Source organism: Capricornis sumatraensis, chromosome X (assembly GCF_032405125.1).
Source record: "Capricornis sumatraensis isolate serow.1 chromosome X, serow.2, whole genome shotgun sequence".
Classification (NCBI taxonomy): Eukaryota; Metazoa; Chordata; class Mammalia; order Artiodactyla; family Bovidae; genus Capricornis; species Capricornis sumatraensis.
In genome coordinates this window covers 75314624-75335737 of record NC_091092.1, presented here as the reverse complement: position 1 = coordinate 75335737, position 21114 = coordinate 75314624, and the positions used below count along the sequence as shown (strand labels likewise).

Sequence of the window (21114 nt, the reverse complement as noted above, 5' to 3'; positions counted from 1 at the left end):
ATGACTTAAACAGACATTTCTCCAAAGAAGACATACAGATGGCTAATAAACACATGAAAAGATGTGCAACATTGTTCAATATTCAGTTCAGTTCAGTTCAGTCGCTCAGTCGTGTCAAACTCTTTGCGACCCCATGAATCGCAGCATGCCCGGCCACCCTGTCCATCACCAACTCCTGGAGTTCATTCAAACTCACGTCCATCGAGTTGGTGATGCCATCCAGCCGTTGCATCCTCCGTCATTCCCCTCTCCTCCTGCCCCAATCCCTCCCAGCATCAGAGTCTTTTCCAATGAGTCAACTCTTCACATGAGGTGGCCAAAGTACTGGAGTTTCAGCTTTAGCATCATTCCTTCCAAAGAAACCCCAGGGCTGATCTCCTTCAGAATGGACTGGTTGGATCTCCTTCCAGTCCAAGGGACTCTCAAGAGTCTTCTCCAACACCACAGTTCAAAAGCATCAATTCTTTGGCGCTGAGCCTTCTTCACAGTCCAACCCCCACATCCATACATGACTACTGGAAAAACCATAGCCTTGACTATTAGAGAAATGCAAACCAAAAGCACAATGAGGTATCGCCTCACACTAGTTAGAATGGCCATCATCAAAGTCTACAAACAGTAAATACTGGAAAGGGTGTGGAAGAAAGGGAACCCTCTTACACTGTTGCTGCGAATGCAAACTGATACAAACACTATGGTGAATAGTATGAAAATTTCTTAAAACACTAGGAATAAAACTAACATATGACTCAGCAATTGCACTACTGGGCATATACCCTGAAGAAACCATAACTGAAAAAAGACACATGTACCCCAGTGCCCATTGTAGCACTGTTTACAATACCTAGGACATTGAAGCAACCTAGATGTCCATCGGCAGATAAATGGATAAGGAAGCTGTGGTACGTATTACTTATACACAATAGACTATTACTCAGCTATAAAAAGGAATGCATTTGAGTCAGTTCTAATGAGGTCGACAAACCTAGAGCCTATTATACAGAATGAAGTTAAGTCAGAAAGAGAAAGACAAATATCATATATTAACACATATATATGGGATCTAGAAAGATAGTATCAATGATCCTATGTGCAGGGCAGCAAAGTACACACAGACATACAGAATAGACATCTGCACACACTGGGAGAAGAAAAGGGTGGGATGATTTGGGAGAATAGCATTGAAACATATACATTAACATATCTAAAACAGATAGCCAGTTGGAGTTTGATATATAGTGGGAGTTTGATATATGACACAGGGAACCCAAAGCTGGTACTCTGTGACAATCTTGGTGGATAGGGTGGGGTGGGAGGTGAGAGGGGATCCAGGAGAAAGGGGACACATGTATGTCTATGGCCAATTCATGTTGATGTATGGCAGAGGCCATTAGAATATTGTAAAGAAATTATAGCCTAAATAAAAAAAATTAAAAAAGACAATATGGTACTGGCACAAAAACAGAAATATAGACTATAGAATACTCAAACTACCGCACAATTGCACTCATCTCACACACTAGTAAAGTAATGCTCAAAATTCTCCAAGCCAGGCTTCAGCAATATGGGAACTATGCATTTCCAGATGTTCGAGCTGGTTTTAGAAAAAGCAGAGGAACCAGAGATCAAACTGCCAACATCTGCTGGATCATGGAAAAAGCAAGAGAGTTCCAGAAAAACATCTATTACTGCTGTATTGACTATGCCAAAGCCTTTGACTGTGTGGATCACAATAAACTGTGGAAAATTCTGAAAGAGATGGGAACACCAGACCACCTGACCTGCCTCTTGAGAAATCTGTATGCAGGTCAGGAAGCAACAGTTAGAACTGGACATGGAAGAACAGACTGGTTCCAAATAGGAAAAGGAGTACGTCAAGGCTGCTTATTTAACGTATATTCAGAGTACATCATGAGAAACACTGGGCTGGAAGTAGCACAAGGTGGAATCAAGACTGCTGGGAGAAATATCAATAACCTCAGATATGCAGATGATACCACCCTTACGGCAGAAAGTGAAGACGAACTAAAAAGCCTCTTGATGAAAGTGAAAGTGGAGAGTGAAAAAGTTGGCTTAAAGCTCAACATTCAGAAATCGAAGATCATGGCCTCTAGTCCCATCACTTCATGGGAAATAGATGGGGAAACAGTGGAAACAATGTCAGACTTTATTTTTTGGGGCTCCAAAATCACTGCAGATGGTGATTGCAGCCATGAACTAAAAGATGCTTACTCCTTGGAAGAAAAGTTATGACCAACCTAGACAACATATTAAAAAGCAGAGATATTACTTTGCCAACAAAGGTCCATCTAGTCAAGGCTATGGTTTTTCCAGTGGTTATGTGTGGATGAGAGAGTTGGACTCTGAAGAAAGCTGAGTGCCGAAGAATTCATGCTTTTGAACTGTGGTGTTGGAGAAGACTCTTGAGAGTCCCTTGGACTGCAAGGAGATCCAACCAGTCCATTCTGAAGGACATCAACCCTGGGATTCTTTGGAAGGAATGATGCTGAAGCTGAAACTCCAGTACTTTGGCCACCTCATGTGAAGAGTTGACTCATTGGCAAAGACTCTGATGCTGGGAGGGATTGGGGGCAGGAGGAGAAGGGGACGACAGAGGATGAGATGGCTGGATGGCATCACTGACTCCATGGACATGAGTCTGAGTGAACTTCGGGAGTTGGTGATGAACAGGGAGGCCTGGCGTGCTGCGATTCATGGGGTCACAAAAGAGTCAGACACGACTGAGCGACTGAACTGAAACTGAACTGATGGTTTTTCTAGTAGTCACACATGGGTGTGAGAGTTGGACTATAAAGAAAGCTGAGCACCGAAGAATTGATGCTTTTGAACTGTGGTGTTGGAGAAGACTTGATAGTTCCTTTGGACTGCAAGGAAATCCAACCAGGACATCCTAAATGAAATCAGTCATGAGTATTCATTGGAAGGACTCATACTGAAGCTGAAACTCCAAATGTTTGGCCATCTGATGTGAAGAACCAACTCTTTGGGAAAGACCCTGCTGCTGAAAAAGACCCTGCTGCTGAAAAAGATTGAAGGCAGGAGGAGAAGGGGATGATAGAGGATGAGATGGTTGGATGGCATCACTGACATGATGGACATGGATTTGAGTAAGCTCTGGGTGTTGGTGGTGGACAGGGAAGCCTGGCATGCTGTACTCCACGGGTCGCAAAAAGCTGGACACAACTGAGCAACTGAACTACTACTATGTTACATAGTTACACCTATTTTTGTATCATATAATGAAATAAAACGTATTAAGATAGTATGTGCTCTGAATAATCATTTAAAAATCACACTCGCTCTAAAAAAAACATTATCACTTGCTATTCAGAGCTTTTCTATCATATGTGCCAACTTAAACTAAAATATCAAATTTAATGTTAAGGGATTAATAAACACTGATATGGTGATTACTCAGATATAGGTGCTCATTAATGGAATTAATACCCTTATGAAAAAGACTCCAGAGAGTTCCTTAGGCCTATCTACCATATAAGGATACAATGAGAAGACAGCTATTTATGAATCAGGAAGTGGGCTCTCAACAAACACTGAATTTCTGGGTACCTTGATCTTAGACTTTCCAGACTTCAGAAGTGTGAAAAATAAATTTCTGTTCCTTATAAGCCATTAATATATGGTATTTTATTAGAACTGCCTCAACTCAGACAACCTCAAATAAACAAGCTTAATTTTCACTTCAAGGGTTGACAAAGAAAAAACTAAATCCAAAAATAGCAGAAAGAAGGAAATAATGAAGACTTGAGCAGAAATAAATCAAATAGAGAACTTAAAAAAAAAAAGAGGGAATTCCCTGGCAGTCCAGTGGTTAGGACTCAGGACTCTCACTGCCAGGGGCTCAGATTCAATCCCTGGTTGGGAAACTAAGATTCTACATGCCACATGGGGTGGCCAAAGAATTTTTTAATTAGAAAAAATAAACAAACTGAGAAAATATTTGTAAATCATATATGTGATGAGGTTTAATATCCCGAAAAAAGAAATCCTACAAATTAGCAACAACAACAAAACCAAACACTTCAATCAAAATCTGAGTAAAAGACATCAACAGACATTTATTCAAAGAAGATATACAAATGGGCAATAAGCATATGAACAGATGCTCAACATCAGGAAATATTAGAGGAATGTAAATGAAAATCACCATTACCACTTCATACCCCTTAGGGTGGCTACTATCATAAACCAAGGAAATAGAAACCAAACAAAGAAAACCCAGAAAATAACCAGCGTTGGAAGGACAATGAGAAATTGAAATCCTTGTGCATTATTGCTGAGAGTGTCAAATGGTGCAGTCACTGATGAAAATGCTATGGCAATTTCTCAAGAAATTAAAAACAGGGTTCCTATATAATCCAGCTGTTCCATTTCTGGGTATACAACTATAACAATTCAAAGCAGGGACTCAGGTATTTGTACATCGATTTTTATAGCATTATTACTCACAACAGCCAAACGGTGGAAGCAACCAAAGTGTCCACTTACTGATGAATGGATAAACAAAATGTAGTATGTGCATAAAATAGAGTGTTACTCAGCCTTAAACAGGAAGGAAATTCTGACGCATGTTACATGAATGAACCATAGACATTATACCAAGTAAAAAAACACCAGTCACAATAAGACAATATAAATATTCTATGATTCTACTTATATGAGGTACCTAGAGTAGTCAAATTCAGAGACAGAAAGCACAAACACATGTTGTTTTGTTGCACTTCACAGAATTAAAACAAACAAACACATTGAAGGTTTGTGGCAATCCAGCATTGAGCAACTCTTACTGGCACCATTTTTCCAACAGCATCTGCTCACTTTGTTTGTCTGTGTCACACACTGGTAATTCTCACAACACTTGAAACCCTCCACCAACCAAAAGGTTATGACACACTGAAGGCACAGATGATGGTTAGGATTTGGGGCAATAAATTATTTCTAAAATTAAGACATATACGTTTTTAACACTTAATGCTATTGCACACTTAACAGAGGTGAAGTTGCTCAGTCGTGTCTGACTCTTTGTCACCCCGTGGACTGTAACCTACTAGGCTTCTCCGTCCATGGGATTCTCCAGGCCAGAATACTGGAGTGGATTGCCATTTCCTTTTCCAGGGGATCTTCCCAACCCAGGGATCGAACCCGGGTCTCTTGCATTGGAGGCAGACGCTTTAACTTCTCAGCCACCAGGGAAGTTACACACTTAACAGACTATAGTGTAAATAGTAACTTTTATATGCCTTGAGAAAATAAAAAATTAATGTGACTTGCTTTTTTGATATTTGCCTTATTGTGGTGATCTGGAACCAAATCTGCAGTATCTTCAAGGTATGCCGATAGAATGGTACTTGCCAGAGGTAGTTGTGAAGATCCCCTGGAGAAGGGGACGGCTACCCATTCCAGTATTCTGGCCTGGAGAATTCCATGAACTCTATAGTCCATGGGGTTGCAAAGAGTTGAACATGACTGAACAACTTTCACTTTCAGAGGCAGAAAAACGGGGCGAATAGGGGGTTAGTTTGTAGTTAGTGGGTACAGAGTATCAGTTAGGGAACATGAAAAAGTTCTGGAGATGGATGGTGGTAATTACTGCACAACAATATGAATATATTAAATGGAACAGAACTGTGTGCATTTCAATATGGTCACAGTGGTAAACTTAATGTTACGTATATTTAACCACAAAAAATAACCAAAAACAACTGGAGGGGGGAGCTACACCGTGCAACACGTGGGATCTTAGTTCTCTGACCAGGAATCGAACTTGTGCCCCTGCAGTGGAACTGTGGAGTCTTAAATGCTGGACCATCAGGAAAATACAAAAGAACCAAATGTTTTAAACATTTTTTATAGGATAGAGTGAAAACAGTGCTCAGAAAGAAAGCTATAGCACTAAGAACACATTAAAAATGAAGAAAGACTTCCCATGTGATACAGTAGATAAGAATCGGCTTGCCAACGCACAGGACACAGATTTGATCCCAGGTCTGGGAAAATTCCACGTACTGCTGAGCAACTAAGATCGTGCACCACAACTACTGAGCCCGCTTTCTAGAGCCTGTGAGCTGCTACTGAGCCCACTCTCCACAGCCAGAAAAGCTAACATAATGAGAAGCCTGCACACCACAATAAAGAGTAGCCCCTGCTCGCTGCAAACAGAGAAAGCCTGCCACACGGCTACAAAGAACCAATGCAACTAAGTTAAGTAAAATTATTTTAAAAAATGAAAAAAGATATCAGATAAATAACCTAACTTTATATCTTAAGTAACTATAAAAAGAAGAGTAAAAACCTAAGGATACCAGAAGGAAATATTAAAAATTGAAGTGGAGATAAATAAAGAAAAAACAATAGAGGGAATCAACAAAAGCAAAAGTAGATTCTTTGAAAACAGCAATGAAATTGACAAACTTTTAGTCAGAATGACAAGGAGAGAGACAAGTAACTAAAATTAGAAATGAAAGTCAAAACATTACTACAGGCCTTACAGAAATAACAAGGATAAATAATTGTATGCCAACAAATTAGACAACCTGGATAATGAGGACAAACTCCTCTCATAATAAAAATTACCAAACATAAATTACTCCAAGAAGAAACACAAAACATGAGAAGATTCACAACAAATAAAAACACTGAATCAGTAATACAAAAATTTCCAACAAAGAAAATACTAGACTACATCGCTTTGCTGGTGACTTCCACCAAGCACTTTAAAAAGAAATAATTTAAATCCTCCTCAAACTCCTCTTCCCCAAAAACTGAAAGGGAAGGAACTCTTTTGATCTCATTCTTAAAACTAACATTACTCAGATGCGTGTGTGCTCAGTTGCATCTGACACTGTATGACCCCACAGACCATAGTACACCAGGCTCCACTGTTCATGGGATCTCCCAGGCAAGAATACTGGAGTGGATTGCCAATTTCTCCTCCAGAACATCTTCCCATCCCAGGAATCAAACCTGCGTCTTCTCTGTTTCCTGCATTGGCAGGCAGATTCTTTACCACTGAGCCATCTGGGAAGCCCATTAGAAGAAAACTAAATACCAAAATCCCTTATTAATATAGAGGTAAATAGTCTAAACAAAATACTAGCAAACTGAGTCAAAAAGTATGTTAAAAGGATTACATACAATATTCAAGTAGAATTTACCCCAGAAAAGCCGGTGGTTCAACACAAGAAAATCAACAAACATACTATACCACATTAATACAATAAAGGGGAAAGAAACACTTGATCATCACAACTGATACAGAAAAACAGCTAACATACCCAACACCTTTTTGTGATAAAACATTCAGAGAACTGTGAACAGAAGGAAACTGCTTCATCATGATAAACCATGTAAAAATGACAGCTAACATCATACTTTGTGGTGAAAAACTGAGTGTTCTCCTTAAACATGGATGACAGCTTTTAACTACTGCTACTCAATACTGTACAGGAGGTTCTAACCAAAGCAATTTAGGAAAGATAAAGAAGGTGGTTGAGGATGGAGAAAGTTAAGGACACACACTGCAACACCAACTGTAAACTTATAATAATTGAAAGTGCAGGACTGACATAAGGATAGACATACACACTAGTGGAATAGAATTCAGAGTCCAGAAATATACCCACACACTGATGGCAACTAATTTTTAAAAGGGAGTCAAGTGAATTTCATGAGGGAAAAAAAGTCTCAAGAAATGATACTGTAACAACTGAATATCCACATGTAAAAGGATGAAGCTCAACTCCTACCTCAATCATATAGAAAAAGAAGACCTGAAACCATAAAACTCAGAAGAAAATATAGAGGGAAATCTTCATTACTTCAGATTAGGCAATAGAAACACATGAAAATGTTCTTAACCCCATTAGTCATTTAAAGAAAGGCAAATCAAAACCACAATTCATTATGACTTCACATTCATTAGGATTGCTATACTAAAAATCTCCCCCCCCAAAAAATGCCAGAAAGTAAGACATGTTAAAAGAAATATGAAGAAACTGAAACCTTCTCACACTGCTAATAGAAATACAAAATGATTCAACTGCTGCAGATAACAGTTTTGCAGGTCTTAAAAATATTTAAACACAGAATTACCATATGACCCTGTAATTACACCCCTCAATATGTACACAAAAGAACTGAAAACAGGAGCACTGAAATATATAAGGCAAAAACAAACAGAACTAGAAAGAGAAAGAAACAGTGATACAATAATAGCTGTATCAGCCAGATATACTTTACAAGTGCACATGGAACACTTTCTAGAACAAATCATATATTAGGCCACAAAATTAATATTAGCAAATGTTAAGAACACTGAAATCATATCAAGTATCTTCTCATACAACAATGGTATAACACTAGAAATTAGTAACAAGAAGACATGGAAAACTCAAAAATACATAGAAACTAAAATATTCCTACACAACCAATGGATGAAAAGAAAAATATTAAAAGTGAAATTATAAAATACCACAGTCAAGTTGGCAGAATAGGAGGATGCAGAATTCATCTCTTCTCACAAGCACATAAAGAAGATGTCTACAAACAAAACCATTCTCACAGAGCACCTGCTTAATATTAGTGTAAGACACACTTAAAAAGACAAGAAAAATCTCCTTGCAACCAGGTAGTATGAAAAAAAGAAAAAAATGAATCAAAGAAGAAATTGGTATCCCTGGAAGAAGCTGAGTTTGTTGGTACTGCTTCATTTTTTTTTAATTAAAATTTTTTCTTCCATTTTGACTGTTTTTCTGTTGTTTAGTGTTTTTACTGTTTCTGTTCTTCATTTTTCTGTTTGTTTTAGGTTTTCTTTGTGTTTCTCCTTAGTCTGGTTTATGTTTTTGTTTTTTCATGCTTTGTTTTTGTTACTTTAGTCCTTGTTTTCATTTTTAAGCCCTTTCATTTGTTTGTTCTTTTTTCCTTTCTGTCTGCTCCTTTGTTCCTCTTTGGTTTTGTTTTTATCATTTGTCTTGGGTTGGGTTTATCTTATTTTTATTCTTTTCTTTGTGTGTGTACTATTGTTTCTTTTTCTTCTTGCTATCTGTCATGGGTTTTGTTTGTTTTACATTTTCCTTTTCTTTCTTTTTTCCTGTAGTCACAATGCAATTCTTCAATCTTCATTCCCTGCCCAGGCATGGGGTCTGGTCCTCTGGAAGAGGGCTGCCAAGTCCAGGACACTGTACCAACAAACGATTCCCAGACCCAGGAAATATTAATTAGCTAACAGTCTTCTGGAAGTGTTCATCTCAACACAAAGATTCAGTTCTACCAAAACCCTGCATATTCTACCACTGCACACCTCATTCAAACCAAGCACTCATCAGCAGATAGGCTGCCTGAAGTCACACTAGGCTCACAGACACCTGAAAACACACCACCTGATACAACCATAAGGATATCCCCATAAGGATAACAGCTGATCTTTCAATAGGAACTCTTCAGACCAAAAGGGAATGGCAGGACATACTTAGAAAGTGATGGAAGAGAAAAACCTACAACCCAGATTAGTATACTCAGCAAGGATCTCATTCAAATATGAAGGAGAAATCAAAAGCTTTACAGACAAGCAAAAGCTGAGAGAATTCAGCACCACCCAACTAGCTCTTCAATCAATGCTAAAGGATCTTCTCTAGACAGGAAGCACAAAAAAGGTTTATAAACTCAAACACAAAACAACAAAGTAAATGGCAATGGGATCATACTTATCAATAATTACCTTAAATGTAAATGGGTTGAATGCCCCAACCAAAAGACAAAGACAGGCTGAATGGATACAAAAACAAGACCCCTATATATGCTGTCTACAAGAGACCCATCTCAAACCAAGGGACACATACAGACTGAAAGTGAAGGGCTGGAAAAAGGTATTTCATGCAAACGGAAATGAAAAGAAAGCAAGCAGGATTAGCAATACTCATATCAGATAAAATAGACTTTGAAATAAAGGCCATGAAAAGAGACAAAGAAGGATACTACATAGTGATCAAAGGATCAATCCAAGAAGAAGATATAACAATTATAAATATATATGCACCCAACATAGGAGCACCGCAATATGTCAGGCAACTGCTAACACGTATTAAAGGGGAAATTAACAGTAACACAGTAATAGTGGGAGACTTTAATACCCCACTCACACCTATGGATAGATCAACCAAACAAAGTTAGCAAAGAAACACAAACTTTAAATGATACAATGGACCAGTCAGACTTAACTGATATCTATAGGACATTTCACCTCAAAACAATGACTATACTAAAGTTGAAGTATATAAAATTAATACACAGAAATCCCTTACATATACACTAACAGTGAGAAAACAGAAAGAAAAATTAAGGAAACAATTCCATTCACCATTGTGACGAAAAGAATAAAATACTTAGGAGTAAAATCTACCTAAAGGAACAGAAGACCTATATAGAAAACTATAAAACACTAATGAAAAAAATCAAAGATGACACAAATACATGGAGAAATGTACCATGTTCATGGATCGCAAGAATCAATATGGTAAAAATGAGTAAACTACCCAAAGCAGTCTATAGATTCAATGCAATCCCTATCAAGCTACCAACGGTATTTTTCAGAGCTAGAACAAATAATTTCACAATGTATATGGAAATACAAAAAACCTCGAATAGCCAAAGCAATCTTGACAAAGAAGAATGGAACTGGAGGAATCAACCTGCCTGACTTCAGGCTCTACTACAAAGCCACAGTCATCAAGACAGTATGGTACTGGCACAAAGACAGAAATATAGATCAATGGGACAAAATACAAAGGCCAGAGATAAATCCACACACCTATGGACACCTTATCTTTGACAAAGAAGGCAAAAATACACAATGGAGAAAAGACAATCTCTTTAACAAATGGTGCTGGGAAAACTGGTCAACCACTTGTAAAAGAATGAAACTAGAACACTTTCTAACATTATACACAAAAATAAAATGGATTAAAGATCTCTATGTAAGACTAGAAACTATAAAACTGCTAAAGAAAAACATAGGTAGAGCCCTCTGTGACATAAAGCACAAGATCCTCTATGATCCACCTCTCAGGGTAATGGAAATAAAAACAAAAATAAACACATGGGAACAAATTAAACTTAAAAGCTTTTGCCCAACGAAGGAAACTATAAGCAAGGTGAAGACAGTCTTCAGAGTTGGAAAAAATAATAGCAAATCAAGCAACTGACAAGGAATTAATCTCAAATATATGCAAACAGGTCATGCTGCTCAATACCAAAATAAATAAATGACCCAATCAAAAAATGGGCCAAAGAACTAAATAGACATTTTTCCAAAGAGGATGGACAGATGGCTAACAAACACATGAAAAAATGATCAACATAATTTATTATCAGAGAGATGCAAATCAAAACCACAATGAAGTACCATCTCATGCCGGTCAGAATGGCTGCTATCAAAAAGTCTACAAACAATAAATGTTGGAGAGGGTGTGGAAAGAAGGGAATCCTCTTACACTGTTGGTGGGAATCCAGCATAGTACAGACACTATGGAGAACAGTGTGGAGACTCGTTAAAAAAACTGAAAATAGAACTGCCATAAAACCCAGCAATCCCACTGTTGGGCATACAAACTGAGGAAACCAGAATTGAAAGAGACATGTGTACCCCAATGTTCATCATAGCACTGTTTACAATAGCTAGGACATGGAAGCAACCTAGATGTCCATCAGCAGACGAATGGATAAGAAAGTTGTGGTACATATACACAATTGAATATTACTCAGGTATTAAAAAGAATGCATTTCGATCAATTCAAATGAGATGGATGAAACTGGAGCCTATTATACAGAGTGAAGTAAGCCAGAAAGAAAAACACCAATACAGTATACTAATGCATATATATGGAATTTACAAAGATGGTAACAATAACCCTGTATGTGAGACAGCAAAAGAGACACAGATTATAGAACAGTCTTATGGACTCTGTGGGAGAGGGCAAGGGTGGAATGATTTGGGAGAATGGCATTGAAAGGTGTATAATATCATATGTGAAATGAATTGCCAGTCCAGGTTCAATGCATCATACAGAATGCTTGAGGCTGGTGCACTGGGATGACCCAGAGGGATGGGATGTGGAGGGAGGTGGGAAGGGGGTTCAGGATGGGGAACACGTGTACACCCATGGAGGGTTCATGCTGATGTATGGCAAAACCAATACAATATTGTAAAGTAATTAGGCTCCAATTAAAATAAATTAAAAAAAAAGAAAATTGTAATAGGAAAATCCTTCAAGCTACATTTCGGCAATACATGAACAAAGAACTTACAGATGTACAAGCTGGGTATTGAAGAGACAGAGGAACCAGAGACTACATTGCCAACATTTGCTGGATCATGAAGAAAACAAAGGAGTTGCAGAAAAACATCTACTTCTGTTTCATTGACTATGCTAAAGCCTTTTACTGTGTGGATCTCAAGCAACTGGGGAACATTCATAAAGAGATGGGAGTTATCCAGAACATGTTACCAGTCCCTGAGTAACATGTATAGGGGTCAAAAAGCAACAGAAACGAGCTTGGAAAAACTGACTGGTTCAAAATTTGTAAATGAGTACAGCAATGCTGTATATTGCCACCTTGCTTATTTAATTTATATGCAGAGTGCATGCTAAGTTGCTTCAGTCATGTCCAATTCTTTAAACCCTATGGACTGTAGCCCACCAGGCTCCTCTGTCCTTGGGGATTCTCCAGGCAAGAATACTGGAGTGGGTTGCCATGCCCTCTTTCAGAGGATCTTCCTGACCCAGGGATCAAACCCATGTCTCTTACGTCTCCTTTATTTGCAAGCAGATTCTTTACAACTAGCGCCACCTGGGAAACCCTATATGCAGAGTACATTATTTGAGATGCAGGGCTGGATGAATCAAAAGCTGGAATTAAGATTGCCAGATGTATCAACAGATGATACTACTCTAATGACAGAATGTGAAGAGAAACTAAAGAGCCTCTTGATGAGAGTAAAAAAGAGATTGAAAAAGCTGGCTTGAAACTCAATATTAAAAAAACTAAGATCATGGCATCCTGTCCCATCACTTCATGGCAAATAGAAGGGGGGGTAAGTGGAAGCAGAGACAGGTTTTATTTTTCTTTGGCTCCAGAATCAGTGCAGACAGTGACTACAGGCATGAAATTAAAAGATGCTTGCTCCTTGGAACAAAAGCTATGACAAAGCTAGACAGTGTATTAAAAAAGCAGAGACACTTTGCCAGTAAGCGTCCGTATAGTCAAAGCTATGGTTTTTCCAGTAATCATGTACGGATGTGACAGTTGGACCATAAAGAAGGGTGAATGCCAAAGAACTGATGCTTTCAAATTGTGCTTGAGAGTCCTGTTGGACTGCAAGGAGATTAAACCAGTCAACCCTAAAGGATTATCAACTCTGAATATTCATTGGAAGGTCTGCTGCTGAAGCTGAAGCTCTATTACTTCGGCCACCTGATGCAAACTGTCAGCTCACTGGGAAAGACCCTGATGCTTGGAAAGACTAAAGGTGACAGAGAAGAGGGCAACAGAGAATGAGATGGTTAGATAGCATTACCAACTCAATAGACATGAATTTGAGCAAACTCTGAGATAATGGAGGACTGAGGATCCTGACATGTCTTGAACTGTTGGACACGACTTAGCAAGTGAACAACAACAATAGGAACATACATTATCATTAATCATCTTAAATATAAATGGATTAAATGTTCTAACAGACACAGACTGGCTGAATGCTCACACACACACACAAAAAACTTTATACACTGTCTATAAGAGACCCACTTCAGACATAGGGACACATACAGATGGAAAGTAAGGGTACAGAAAAAAGATCTTTTCATGCAAATGAAAATCAAAAGAAAGCTGGAGTAGCAATTTGCATGATAAAATAGACTTTAAAATGAAGACTATGACAAGAGACAAGGAAGGACACTATATAATGATCAAGGTACCACTCCAAGAAGAAATAGAACAAATTTAAATATTTATGCACCCACAATAGAAGTATACCAATATGTAAGGCAAATACTAACAGTCAAAAAAGAGGAAATCTACAGTAACACAATAACAGTGGAGGACATAAACACTCCACTTATACCAATTGATAGATTAGACAGAAAATTAAGGAAACACAAGTGTTAAATGACATATTAGAACAGGTAGATTTAACTGATATTTATAGGACATTCTATGCAAAAATAGCAAAATAAACTTTCTTCTCAATTTCACAAGAAATATTCTCCAGGATAGATCACATCTTAGAACACAAATCCAGCCTCCATAAATTTAAGAAAATTAAAATCATATTAAACATAGTTTCTGACCACAACACTGTAAAATTAGAAGTTACAAGAAAAAAAAAAAAAACTGTAAGAAAAATACAGACATATAGAGGCCAAACAGTATGACACTAAATAACCAAAAATCACTGAAGAAACCAAAGAAGAAATCAAAAAATACCTGGAAACAAAAGGTCACTTTTGATGATGCAAAATCAATGCAATACAGCAAAAGCACTTTTAAGAGGTACATTTATAACAATACAATACTACCTCAATAAACAAGAAAAATCTCAAACTAACTTCACACCTAAAGCAACCTAGACAATGAAGAACCAAAAAAAAAGTTAGCAGAAGAAATAAAAAAGACCAGAGCAGAAATAAATGAAATAGAAATAAAACAATAATAAAAGATCAATGAAACTAAAAGTTAGTTTTTTGAGGAGAACAAAATTGATAAATCTTTAGACAGACTCATTAAGAAAAGGAAAAGAGAGGAGACGTGAATCAATAAAATTAGAAATGAAAAAAAAGTTATAACAGACACCACAGAAATACAAAGGATCATAAGTGACTACTACAAGCAACTATATGTCAATAAAACAGACAACCTGGAAGAAATGGACAAATTCTTAGAAAAGTACAACCTTCCAAGACCGAACCAGGAAGAAATATAAATTATGAACAGATCAACCACAAGCACTGAAATTGAAACTGTGATTAAAATCTTCCACCAACACAAGTTCATGACCAGATGGCATCACTGGTGAATTTTATCAAATATTCAAAGAGTTAACACCTACTCTCCTCAAACTCTTCCAAAAAATTGCAGGAGATGGAACACTCCCAAGTTCATTCCATGAAGCCACCATCACCCTGATGCCAAAACCTGACACACATCACAAAAAAGATTACAGGACAGTATCACTAATGAACGTAGATGCAAAAAGCCTCAACAAAATACTAGCAAAACCGAATCCAACAACACATTAAAAGGACCATACACCCTGATTAAGTGGGGTGTATCCCAGGGATGCAAGGATTCTTCAATATATGCAAACCAATCAATGTGATACACTGTATTAACAAATTAAAGAAAAACCATATGATCATCTCAATAGATGCAGAAAAAACTTCTGACAAAATTCAACCCCTATTTGTGATTTAAAAAATCCCAGAAAGTGGGCATAAAGGGACCTGACCTCAACACAATAAAAGTCATATATAACAAACTCACAGCAAACATCATCAATGGTGAAAAACTGAAAGCATTCCCTCTAAGATCAGAACAAGACAAGGGTGCCCACTCTCACCACTATTATTCAATGTAGTTTTGGAAGTCCTAACCACAACAATCAGAGAAGAAAAAGAAATAAAAGGAATCTAGAAAGGGAAAGAAGTAGTAAAACTCTCACTGTTTGCAGATGACATGATTCTCTGCAAACGAAATCCTGAAGATCCCATCAGAAAACTACTAGAGCTAATCAATGAATTTAGCAAAGCTGAAGGATACAAAATTAATACATATAAATACCTTGAATTCCTGTACACTAACAATGAATGTTTAGAAAGAGAAATTAAGGAAACAATCCCATTTACCACTGTAACAACAACAAAAATACCTAAAAATTAACCTTCCTAAGGAAGCAAAAGACCTGTAAGCAGAAAAATTAAGATACTGATGAAGGAAATCAAAGACGATACAAATGGAGAGATATACCATGTTCTCAGATTGGAAGAATCAAATGGTGAAAATGACTATAGTACCCTAAGCAATTTACAGATTCAATGCAATCTCTATCAAATTACCAATAGCATTTTTCACAGAATTAGAACAAAAAATTTTATAATTTGTATGGAAACACAAGAGACCCAAAATAGCCAAAGCAATCCTGAGAAAGAAAAATGAAACTGGACCAATCAACTTTCCTGACTTCAGACTATATGACAAAGCCATAGGCATCAAAACAGTATGGTACTGACACAAACAGAAATATAGATTAATGGAACACGATGGAAAGCCCAGAGATAAACTGATACACCCAGGTCACCTAATCTATGACAAAGGAAGCAAGAATATAAAATGGAGAAAAGACAGTCTCTTCAACAAGTGGTGCTGGGAAAATTCAACAGCTACATGTAAAAAAATGGAATTAGAACACTCCCTAACACCATACACAAAAATGAACTCAAATAGGATTAAAGACCTAAATGTAATGCCAGACATTATAAAACTCTTAGAGGAAAACATAGGCAAAAGACTCTCTGACATAAATCGCAGCAAGATCTTTTTTGACCCACCTCCTACAGTAATGAACATAAAAACAAAAATAAATAAATGGGACCTAATTAAACTTAAAAGCTTTTGTACAGCAAAGGAAACCACAAAGAAGAATGAAAAGGCAACCCTCAAAATGAGAGAAAATATCTGCAAATGAAGCAACTGACAAAGGATTAACCTCCAAAATATACAAACAGGTCATGCAGCTCAATATCAAAAAGACAAACAGCCCAATCAAAAAATGGGCCCAGGACCTATATAGACACTTCTCCAGAGAAGACATACGGATGGCCAACAAATGCATGAAAAAATGCTCAACATCACTAACTACCAGAGAAAAACAAATCAAAACTACAATGAATTATTTCATGGTGGTCTGAATGATCATCATCAAACAATAAAAATTGGAGAGGGTGTAGAGAAAAGAGAACCCTCTTATGCTGCTGATGGGAATGTAAATTGATACAGCCACTATGGAGAACCTTATGCAGAACACTATGGAGAACAGTATGGATAGAACTACCATATGATCCAGTAATCCCACTATTGGGCATATATCAAAGAAAATCATAATTCAAAAAGATATATGCATCCCAATGTTCACTGCAGCACTATTTACAATAGCCAGGACTTGGAAGCAATTTGAATGTCCATCAACAGAGGAATGGGATAAAGAACGTGTGGTACATATATACAATGGAATATCATTCAGCCATAAAAAGGAATGAAACTGTGTCATCTGCAGAGATGTGGATAGACCTAGACACTGACATACAAAGTGAAGCAAGTCAGAAAAAGAAAAATATCATAGATTAATGCATGTTGTATACAGAAAGATGGTATAGCTTATTTGCAAAGGAGAACTAGGGACACAGACATAGAGAACAAACATACAAATACCAAGGGCAAATGGGGATGGGGGAGGGCATAAGTCAGATGAATTGGAAGACTGGGATTGACATATATACAGTACACTGCATAAAACAGATAGCTAATTAGAACCTACTGTATGGCACAGGGAACTCTACTTGATACTCTATGGTGATCTAAATGGGAAGGAAATCCAAAAAAGAAGGGATATATGTATATATATGGCTGATTTACTTTGCTGTACAGCACAAACTAACACAGCAGTGTAAAGCAAATATACTTCAATTTTAAAAATTAAAAAATACTTTGAGACAAAAGTGAAAACACAACATACTAAAACTTATGGGCTGTAGTGAAAGTAGTTCTAAGGCAAGTTTACAGTAATACACATTGGGGGAAAAGAAACAACTGAAATAATAAACCTAACTGTACACCTCAAGGAACTAAAACATCAGAAACTCAGACCAAACTTAGCAGAAAGAAGCAAACAATACAAATTAGAGCAAAAATAAAGACAAGAAGAGAACAATATGAAAGATTAACAAAATTAAAAATTGGTTCTTTGAATCCAAAACAAAACTGATAAACCTTCAGCTAAACTAGCCAAGAAAAAGAGACTCCAAATAAACAAAACCAGAAATGAAGAGACATTATCACTGATATCACAAAAATACAAAAGATCATAATAGTTATACACCAACCATTCCAACTGGACAACCTAGAAAAATGGATGAACGCCTAGAAACATTAAATCTACCAAGACTGATCAGGAAGAAACAAAAAACAGAGCATAGTGACTATAGATAATAATACTGTATTTTATAATATTAACTTAAACAACAAGGGTCTGAACTGTGAGGGTACACTTATACAATCTGTGGTTGGTTGAATCCACAGATGCCAAACCATGGATATGGAGGACCTGCCTATACAGAAACCCTACTGTATGTTACCTGCAGATTTTGAACTGTGAAGATGGTTGGTTCCTCCAACTCCTACATTGTTCAAGGGTCAAGTGTATATTTGAAAGTTGCTAACAGAGTAAATTTGAAAGTGTTTATCACAAGAAAAAAACACTTATGTGAGGTGACGGATGTTAACTAATTGTGCTAATCATTTCACAATATATACATATATCAAATAATTGTTTTATATCTTAAATTAACAGTTATATGTCAATTATATCTCAATAAATCTGAAGAAGAAAAAATTGAAAACAAGAACTCAAACAAGTATAATACATGTACATGCTTGTCTATAATAGCACAATTCACAATAGTCAACAGGTAGAAATGGCCCAAAGGTCCTCAACAAATGAATGGATTAAAAGTGTGGTATATGCATGCATATACAAAGAAATAATATCCAGTCATTAAAGGGATGAAATACTGACACATTCTACAACATAGATGAATATCTGAACTATTATGCTAAGTGAAAGAAGCCAGACCTAGGTCACATATTGTATGATCCTATTCATATGAAATATCTAGAACAGATAAATCAAGAGACAGGATGCAGACTGATGGGGCCTGGGGGTGGGGGTGGTAAGAATGGGGAAAACTACTTAGCAGATAAGGAGTTTTACTTTGGAGCAATGGAAATGCTTCAGCGTTAAAGGTGATGGCTGTACTACATTGTAAACATATTAAATGTCACTGAATTATTGAATTTAAAATGGTTATTTTCATATTATACAAATTTCATCTAGTAATTTTTTAAAAGTAATTGAATATGGAATTATATCAAGGGCATTTAATCAGAAGTAACAAATGAAAAGCTGGACATGCATTTCTGAATAGTTTATCAAATAAAATAATAATCACAATTAAATGGTTTTCCCAGTCTTACATGAAATTAATTAGCATTCCTAGCTTTGTTATCAAAACCAGTAAATACATTTATTTGTGGATCCTGGCAGTCCCTAGGACTTAGAACTGATTCGTTTTTTAAAATACACAGTCATCTAGCATCTAGATCTTCATTTCTACATACCATTTTCCAATAAAAGGCACAAGATTCCTGGTAGAAATGGATGATTTCAACACCAGGTCAGGGAAAATATAAGATGAATTTGGACACTGCATGGTGTCAGAAACTAAGGAAGCAACGAAAAAGGATGGAGGTTGGTCCAAAGGACAAATAAGAGCCAATCTAAAGGAGCTTCTAGTGGCCCAGAGCTAGGACAACTAGAGCAACAAAATAAAAGTTGAGATTATTAAATTATAATCCATAGAATATATTTTATTAACATCTGTGAGTTCACCCTGATATAAATAAGTGAATAACTAAATGAGGGAGAAGGGAACAGCTCTTCTTTACAAAAGATGTCCCATTAACAACTGTAAAATGAGGAAACAAAAAAACAATGTATTTATTAGCTGAACATCACAGTAATAACTGTTGTAGGTACACTAACAGTAGCTGGTGAAAGTTTAAGGAGAAACATGGTATTTGCATATTCTCAAAGAATCTACCTCAAGGTGTTTTTTAATTACAAAGGAGAAAACAGTACTTTTCACTGGAGAAACCCAGTAGACATCACCTTAATCATGCAACGGAGGTTAACATCACCAGTAATAAGACATATCAATACCATGTATCCTCTGATATTCTCGTTGTTCAGTCGCTCAGTCGTGTCTGACTCGTCGCAAACCCCATGGACTGCAGCACGCCAGGCTTCCCTGTCCTTCACCATCTCCCAGAGCTTGCTCAAACTCATGTCCATTGAGTCAGTGATACAATCCCATTATCTTGTCTTGTTGTCCCCTTCTCCTCCTGCCTTCAATCCTTCCCAGCATCAGGGTCTTTTCTAATCAGTAGGCTCTTCACATCAGGTGGCCAAAGTACAGGAGATTTGGCTTCAGCATCAGTCCCTCTAATGAATATTGAGGGTTGCTTTCCTTTAGGATTGACTGGTTTGATCTCCTTTCAGTCCAAGGGATTCTCAAAAGTATTCTCAAACACCACGGTTAAAAAGCATCAATTCTTTGGCCCTCAGTCTTCTTTATGGTCCAACTCTCACATCCATACATGACTACTGGAAAAACCATAGCTTTGACTAGACAGACATCTGTCAGCAAAGTAATGTCTCGGCTTTTTAATATGCTGTCTAAGCAATTTGTCATGGCTCTTCTTCCAAAGGAGCAAGTGTCTTTTAATTTCACGGCTGCAGTCACCATCCAGTGATTTGAGAACCCAGGAAAATGAAGTATGTCATTTTTGTTTCCATTGTTTCTCCATTTATTTGCCATGAAATGATGGGACTGGATGCCATGATCTTCGTTTTCTGAATGTTGAGCTTTAAGCCAGCTTTTTCACTCTCCTCTTTCACCCTCATCAAGAGACTTTTTAGTTCCTCTTCACTTTCTGCCATAAGGGTGTTGTTATCTGCATATCTGAGGTGATTGATATTTCTCCTGGCAATCTTGATTCCAGCTTGTGCTTCTTCCAGCCCAGCGTTTCTCATGATGTACTCTGCATATAAGTTAAATAAGCAGGGTGACAATATATAGCCTAGATGTACGCCTTTCCCAATTAGGAACCATTCTAATGATTTCCTTTAGAATTGACTGGTTTGATCTCCTTTCAGTCCAAGGAATTCTCAAAAGTCTTCTCAAACAACAC

At 37.1% G+C, this 21114-nt stretch overlaps 1 protein-coding gene across 4 annotated transcripts in view; it reads right to left on the bottom strand.

Moving 5' to 3' along the window:
* Positions 1–21114, bottom strand: part of ABCB7 (ATP binding cassette subfamily B member 7) — a 139770-nt gene that overhangs the window by 86690 nt on the left and 31966 nt on the right. Inside the window, exon 2 of one of the 4 annotated variants that reach the window (XM_068962115.1) lies at positions 10088–10107. The exons of the other annotated variants lie outside the window; for them this stretch is intronic. Within the exon in view, the coding sequence (XP_068818216.1) occupies positions 10088–10107 (20 nt within the window). The remainder of the gene's footprint in view (positions 1–10087; positions 10108–21114) is intronic. 4 annotated transcript variants of the gene reach the window in all.